Source organism: Camellia sinensis, chromosome 11, assembly GCF_055761805.1.
Source record: "Camellia sinensis isolate YWXY chromosome 11, ASM5576180v1, whole genome shotgun sequence".
NCBI classification, from domain to species: Eukaryota; Viridiplantae; Streptophyta; class Magnoliopsida; order Ericales; family Theaceae; genus Camellia; species Camellia sinensis.
Genome location: NC_138971.1, coordinates 115,156,838 through 115,165,271, shown reverse-complemented (window position 1 = coordinate 115,165,271; position 8,434 = coordinate 115,156,838). Strand labels below are relative to the sequence as shown.

The window sequence follows — 8,434 nt, the reverse complement described above, 5'->3', positions numbered from 1 at the left end:
AAATCGAAATGCAAAAGTGAAAAATGAAGAAAGGGGGAAAGGTTTTGTCAAAAATTTGAAACGGCGGCAAAATGGAGCATTGAATGCGCCTGAACAACGCATACGTCAGACGGCGCACACAGACGCAAGACGGATTGCAAGCACGTCATAGGCACAGTCCAATGAGGTGAAGACGCGTGAATGAAATGGTTGAGTAAATGATGTGACAGCTCACACACGTAAAAGAGTTCACTGGAATTCTTGTTCTCTGAAGAGAACATGTCGACCTGAAATGAATGATCTTGGCGGAGGAGTTCTTGAGCCGATATACAGGAAGAAATACTGATACAGGTTTCATCACCTCAGGATACCGAGGTAATAGAACCTAGGGGGCAGTTGTGAGGATATATTTTTTGAGTACCAACACGTGGCAAGGTGACGCCGACGTGTCAGCCGAGGTACCACGTGTCCTGGTCGTTGTGCCGAGGTAATCTCGGTTAGGCCAAGGTTTCCTCCAAAGATATCGAAATCTGAGATAAGCGGATAGGGGACAAGAGTCCAAGAATGAAGAGGAGACTTAGTCAAGATGAGGATAAAGCTCTTAGGGAGTTTATCTTTATCTCTTGAAGAGTCCAAGGTAAGTCCAGAATTGGAGTCCGTAGAAGTCAAGCTTCTAGTGGGACTAGGATTGAGTTAACTATAAAAAGAGAGGCACCCTCGTGGGTCTAAGGTACGTAATTTATGCTTTTAGCAGTGAATTTAGCACTTGATTATCTTTGAGAGATATATTGACTTGATCGTCGGAGTGCCCCCAGGTGGAAGAACCACCGCCAGAGCCTTCTCTTTCTGTTACAAGTTAGCTGAAGCCATCTATTCTGCCGGTGCTCTCTAGCTGATTACTAAACGGGCAGTGTGATCAGAAAATCACTCACACAATTAGCAAGTTTGATCATTAATGAAAAAGACCGATCAGAATTAAATCTTCCATGTGTAGTTTGTGAATACACTGATGTTTTTCCCGAGGAATGGTCAGGATTACCACCACATCGTGATGTAGATTTTAGTAACGAGTTATAACTAGGTACTGCACCCATATCCATGACGCCCCACCGTATGGCTTCTGCCGAATTTCGAGAATTGAAGGTGCAACTGTAAGAATTGCTAGAAAAAATATTTATCTGACCAAGTACCTCACCGTGGGGAGCACCAGTTCTCTTTGCAAAAAAAAAGGACAGAACGCTGAGATTATGCATAAATCATCGGCAACTCAACCGGGTGACGATCAAGAACCGATATCCACTTCCACGGATTGATGACCTATTTGACCAGCTTTGAGGTGTAAAGTGTTATTCAAAGATTGATCTTAGATCTGGCTATCGCCAATTATGGGTTGCAGATGATGATATCCCAAAGATTGCTTTCTGAACCCGATATGGCCATTATGAATTTGTGATTAGGGGTGTTCAAAGATTTGAATCACTCGAAATATCCGATTGGACCCGTCTGACCGAATACATTATGCACAGTTTCGACTGTTTGTTCAGTCGACTGCGGTCTATATACTTCAATTTTTTTTTGATTTTCAGTCGAGTGTCAGGCTACTTTAAGGAAAAATCACTCAACTTGACCCGCCAAAATTATTATTATATTATTATACAATATGAATATTTCCTAATATATTGACAAAGACCTACTTTCCTTCCCAAGAATCCTTTTGTCTTTCCAAAGACAATGATGACCTATTTCCCCACTTCTCAAGATTAATAACAAATTTATTCACTTATCAATACAACTTTTGACCATCTCTCTCTCTTCTGTCCGTGGATATCCCTAGAATATATATATATTTTTTTAGAAAGCTTCTGACTCTCTATCTCTCTCTTCCCTCTCTTTCTCCCCTTTGTCCTTCCACATCCTTAGAATTTTTTATTTTTTATTTTTTATTTTTTTAGAAAACCCTAGAATATCTTAGTTTATTCCATTCAATACATTTGACTATTCTCTCTAACTCTTTCGTCTCCCTCTCTAAACCCATTCTCCCACTGTTTGGTCTATCTCTCTCTCTCTCTCATACACACACTCTCATTGTTTTTCTTATCTTATTCTTTCTCTCACACAGTGGCAATTAAGTTCTACCAAAGCCCTTCAGATCTATCATAAACCTTATAACAGAGTGGGAGCTAGTGATTGTTAAAAATTGATGAGAATGATTAATCACTTTTAGTTGTATCTATCTTAACTGATTTATGAAGAATTAGTGTGTGCCAGTGGTGTCAAGTGGCAATGATAGTGACACTATGCGATGAATCATGAGTATTGTACTCTATTATCAATTTTTTTCTTCACAATTCCTTCCTTTGATCTAGTGCCTGAGAGTTTTTGTTTAAATTGGATCACTGTTTATGTATTTGAGTTGTATATATATTTTATTTTGAGTTTTGTTTGGATGTTGAGAAAGAAAAAAAAGATAAGATTGTTGTATATGTATAAACCGTCTGATTCGACTACCAAACTAAATGGTTTGGTTCGGTTGATTTCGAACATCATGACGGTAGACAGCGAGTGATTCATACTTTCACCCGATATGTTTGGTTCGGTTGACGAGTTAAGGGTGAACCTGAGCCAACTTGACCCGTGAATAATGCCTTTTGGATTAACCAATGCACCGGCCATGTTCATGAGCTTGATGAATAAAATTTTTACTCTGTACTTGGACCAGTTTGTGGTGGTGTTTATTGATGACATTCTAGTCTATTTATTGTTTGAAGAAGAACACAAGCAATGCTTGAGAGTGGTTCTCCAGGTTTTAAGAGACAACCAACTGTACGCGAAAGTAAGTAAATGCGAGTTCTGGTTGAAAGAAGTCAAATTTTTTGGACACGTTATGTTGGAGCACGGGATCACTGTAGACCCAACCAAGGTAGAAGCAGTATTAGATTGGAAGCAGCCAACCTCAGTATTCGAAGTTCACAATTTCTTAGGGTTGGCCAGCTATAACCGACGATTTATTCAAGACTTTTCCAAACTAGCCAAGTCGTTGACTTGTCTAACACAAAAAGAGGTAAAATACGATTGGAATGAAGCATGTGAACAATCATTTCAAGAACTCAAGAGAAGATTGACTAGTGCCCCAATACTTATCATTCTGGAATAAGACGTAGAATATACAGTGTATTGTGACGCGTCTAATCATGGGCTAGGTTGTGTGTTAATGCAAAATGGAAATGTGGTGGCTTACAGCTCCAGGCAACTGAAACCACATGAAAGAAATTATCCGACATATGATCTAGAGTTGGCAGCGATGGTTTTTGCACTAAAGCAATGGTGTCACTATCTGTATGGTGAACAATTTGAGATTTTCATAGACCATAAGAGTTTGAAATATTTATTCATACGGAAAGACTTGAACATGAGACAAAGACGGTCTCTAGAATATCTCGATGATTACCATTTTACTTTATCTTATCATCCTGGCAAAGCTAATGTGGTGGCGGATGTCCTGATTCACAAGAACCGAGAAATTATTGCTAGCCTGGCACTCAAGGAATGGAACATGGTCGGAACACTTAATGAGTTCGGAGTACAGATGAAAGCTCAGGACAAGAAGGTATACCTTGGTGCTCAAATCATTACGCCCAAATTACTGAATGAGATAATAGAGTCACAAAAGTATGATCAGGAGGTGGCGTTCATAAAAGTGCGAATAGCATCCGGCGATCCTATACCTGATTGGACGATTCACTCAGATGGAAGTTTGAGACATCACGGCAGAGTGTTTGTGCCACAAGATGAGTCACTTAGAGAAAAAGTTTTGAAAGAGTTCCATCATTCGGTGTTCGTAGTACAACTAGGAGGGACGAAAATGTATGAAGACTTAAAACGCCAATACTGGTGAAACGGAATAAAGAAAAATGTGGCTTAATTCGTAGCCGGATGCCTTACATGTCGGTAACTAAAGGCAGAACACCAGCGACCTGGAGGGATGCTTTAGCCTTTGCCAATATTAGAATGGAAATGGGAGCATGTAACAATGGAATTCGTCACTGGATTACCCAGGTCACCTAGGGAAGAAGAGGCTATATGGGTCATAGTTGATCATTTAATGAAAATTGCGCACTTTGCCATATAAAATCTCAGACACTGTGACATCACTGAGTTATCTTTACATTAAAGAAATTGTCCAACTACACAAAATTCCTGTATCAATTATGTCAGACCGAGACCCGCCTTTCACCTCTGGATTCTGGAGAAGCTTACAAGAAGCATTAGGGACTGACTTATGTTTTAGTACTGTATTTCATCCTCAAACTGACGGATAGATGGAATTCACCATTCAAACTTTAGAGGACATGTTTAGAGCTTGTGTGATGGATTTCAAAGGGAGTTGGGAGCAGCACCTACCGTTGGTGGAGTTCTCGTACAACAACAATTTCCAGGTCAGCATTGGTATGGCTCCATTCGAAGCACTGTGCAGTCGGCCCTACAGATCACCAGTTTGTTGGACTGAAATTAAAGAAGCGAGCCTATTGGGCCCAAAGATTGTGTAAGAAACTACAGAAAATGTGAAACTTATTCGACAAAGATTGATGGCAGCTCAAGATCGTTAAAAGATGTATGCAGATAAAAGGAGAAGACCTCTGGCTTTCGCTGTTGGTGATCATGCTTTCTTGAAAATTCAGCCTGGCCGAAGGATCATTCGTTTTGGAAAGAAAGGAAAATTATCACCTCAATATATCGGACCCTTCGAGATACTTCAGAAAATTAGAGAGGTTGCTTACAAATTGGCTCTACCTTCGTAATTGGCTGGCGTACATGATCTTTTTCACATATCTATGCTGCAGAAGTACATAATGTACCCTTCTCACATATGAATGATTTATACATATGAATGACATAAATGGTGATGGAATTAATACCAAATGAGTTAAGTCTTGCGTAAGCGGTCTAAGCGAACCCTTAGGATGACACGGATGTAGTCAGACTCTACACGATGGTTTCAGGGTGTAAGTGAGCCCTTTGGTATGGTATGTGCAGGGTGTAAGCGAGCCCTAGGCACAATTTGGGTGTAAGTGAGCCCCCTTGTTTGGCTATCCCTTTTGAGGTTCATCCGTTGACTGGTAAATAACCGAGAAGTGGGCATAGGCGGTAAGGTCTACAAAGCAGCAAAATGGGGAGTTCTGAATAGTCCAATGTTCAATCCTTGTGGTTGGGTAGAAGGATCTCTTTGGGGGATTGTAGATGTCTAGCCTAACTAATAATTCACAGAACCTTATTGTAGTATTGTATGTTATGTTACTCGATTTATTCTGTGTATGGTTGATTGGTTGGTAGAAGGTATGGGGGTGTGTGTGTTTTTACTGGGAATTCGAAACTCATGGCGTGTCATGCCAGGTGAAGAAGTAGTTTACGATGGTGGAGGTTATCCTGAAGGCAATCGAGATGAAGTATTGGAGCCGTGGTTCACTTGAAGCCTTAAACTAGTAGTTTTTTTTTTTCTTTCCCTTTTGACTTTTGGTTTGACAGTATTTTGTAACCCTAGAGCGGAGCACAAATGAATTATCTATGCTATTAACTCTACTTGTATGTGTATATTAAAATATTTTGGTTATCTATCTTGTTTGAGTTATATTTTGTACATTTTTTTTAGGTCTCAAATTTTGGGACGTGACAATTACAACTTGTATTTGGTCAACCACCAAATGTTAGTCACTTTAAAGTATTTGGTTGCACGGTTTATAACCCTATTGCACTTTCACAGCTCACTAAGATGGGTCCACAACGTAGGCTTGAAATTTACATTGGTTTTGATTTGCCATTAATCATTAGATATCTAGAACCTTTGACTGGTGATGTGTGTAAGGCACGATTTGAGGATTGTCATTTTGATGAAACAATTTTCCCATCATTAAGGGGAGACAAGTCGCAGCCTAAATCTCAACGGGAAATCACTTGGAATACTTCGCCGTTATCTCATCTTGATCCTCATACTAATTAATGTGAACTAGAAGTTGAAAAGATCATTCATTTGCAAAGTATTGCAAATCAGATACCAGATGCATTCACAAACACAAAAAATGTGACAAAATCTTATATGCCGGTAGCTAATACCCTAGCAAGAATTGATGTTCCTATCGGACAATCAGTGGGTATAGTAGCAAATAAGTCTAAGGCAAGCCAGAAGCGTGAGAGACCCATTGGTGCAAAAGACAAAATTCCCCAAAAGTGGAAAGCTTAAGAACAAACTCTAGAAGAAACCATAAATTGATCTCTTGGAGAGATCATACCCATAAATGAAAGCACCCTTGAAGAGGCCAGAACCACAAAATAGGCTATAATAGGTCTATCCAAATCTCCTACTTATGAACCTCTAGAAGAAGAACCTCCAGAAAAGAAATCCCCTAAAAAGTTATTCCTTGAAGTGGAAAAGGTACCTGAAAATAATGAGATCTTAATACATTATATGAGTGCATGAGAAGTTTGGGATAGAAATCAAATTGTTGTCGACAAGATATTTTCATTTAAAATTGCTCTTAACATTACCAGAAGTAATGCTAAAAACATTATCAAAAGTGATGATGACCATTATAGCGATCCCATGTTTACCCTTATTGTACAGTGATCCGGACATGTGTCCGTGGATGTTGGTAGTTGTTTATTATCTTGTTTGCATCCTTTTTACTTTGTATATTGAGTTTGGGATGTGTTGGGCAGGTTTGTTACAGGTTGGTTGTGTTTGGGAGCCTAGTGTTGCTGCCCAGATTTTTGGACCTTCGCTCGAGCGAGGAGTTGGTCGCTCGAGCGAGAGTGAGGTTCGTGTCTGGTGGGTCGAGCCAGGGTGGCTTCGCTCGAGCGAGTGTTGCGTATGGTTCTGGACCTAAGAGTTGCCTTTCTTGGCTCGAGCGAGCTTCCTTCGCTCGAGCGGTCTGGGTTTTTCTTCGCTCGATCGAGAACTTCTTGGCTCGAGCGAGAGTTTCTGTGTCTGGTCGCTCGAGCGACAAAGGCTTTGCTCGAGCGAGCGTGTTTTATATCAGCGGACAGTAGCAATTTCGAACTTCAGTTTTTCACTTCTTTTTTTGATCAAACCCTAAATCCGAGACCCTCTCTCTCTAAACTTACACCCTCTCTAAGATTTGATCTCCCTAGAGTGTGAATCTAGCCTAGAGCCTTTGTTAAAAAGATAGAGGGCGTTGAGAGCTTTGTTTTAATCTGAAAAAGTTTGGATTTGGAGCACGTTGATCTTCGAGTCTTCATCTCCTTTTTGGCTTAAACTTCGAGGTAGGGATATCCTACTCCTCTCTATGGATTTTGTCTTTAAATTTTGGTATTTTGAGATGTTGGGTTTGGCTTGGTAATTTTGTGAAAATTTGGGGCTTTTGTGTAATTTTACAAAAGTTGGGGTTTTATTCATAATAAACCTAGATGCATGTTTGGCATGGAGAAATGGAATTGATGTTAAATCATTGATGAAAATGGGACCTAAGGGTTGAAATGGTAATTATGGAAAATGGCCTAATTACATTGTTTGATTAATTGGGATAATTAATGGTGAGAAATGAGGAAATGAAATGTTGATTTAATATCCATTTGTGCATTTATTTTCTGTTTAGAAATAACTGCTTTGGGCTATCGGTGGAGGATAGTCGTGATTGTTGTAGACAATGCATGATGATTAGGCAAACTGAAACTAATCAATGAAATGTGTCATGGAACTTGACGGTTGATAGAATATATTAACTGTATGTATTGGGTGATTGTATATAGAACCAATGTGTTTATATACGTTATGTGTAAAGGAGGAGATAGGGGATGTACTCCGCGGTTTAGGGGAAGATAGGGGATGTACCTCTAAACCGGATAGTGTTGGGAGAAGATAGGGGATGAACTCCGTAGACACAGCTCATATGCTTGTCTAGAGAAGTAAAGATAGAGCTTATATGCTTATCTTAGTAAAGTATGGATACAACTTATATGCTTATCTGTGAATGTGGGATATTGTTGTTATACATATCTGTTGAGAATGTGGATATAGCTTTTATGCTTATCTGAATGTGAGATATAGTTTTTATACATATCTGTGGAAATGATGATAGAGCTAGCATGCTTATCTGTTGAAAAAGGGAAAATGAAAGGTAACTTAGACTCATAAGTTGTATGACATAAATGTGTAATTTATGTGAATGTATCTGAGTTAGCCATCTATCAATTGCTAATCTTTTAGTCATTGTTCATGGTTGGTTTAGTATATTTCTACTGGGCTGTGGCTCACCCTATATGGGAATATCATTTTCAGGTACAGGTAGCATGCCACCTCCAAGGACATAGCTGGGAGGCTAGAGGCGGACATACTTTTGTCGCTTAACTTTTGATGTATTACATGTAACTTCAAGCCAAGGGCTTAATGTGTAAACGAGTTAGTACTCTTTTGTTGTAACCAAGTGTTAACTTGGAAAGCTGT

At 39.4% G+C, this 8,434-nt stretch overlaps 1 protein-coding gene across 1 annotated transcript; it reads left to right on the top strand.

The window, feature by feature from the left end:
- Positions 1-3,388: 3,388 nt before the first annotated feature.
- On the top strand, positions 3,389-3,874 carry LOC145802566 (uncharacterized). Its single transcript, XM_082895299.1, has one exon. It carries the CDS (start codon positions 3,389-3,391, stop codon positions 3,872-3,874), a length of 486 nt encoding a protein of 161 aa, XP_082751425.1.
- The last annotated feature ends 4,560 nt before the right edge of the window (positions 3,875-8,434 follow it).

Bases quoted from the DNA above. Each gene is read 5' to 3' on its own strand.
- LOC145802566 (XM_082895299.1), top strand. From the start codon at position 3,389: ATGAGACAAAGACGGTCTCTAGAATATCTCGATGATTACCATTTTACT.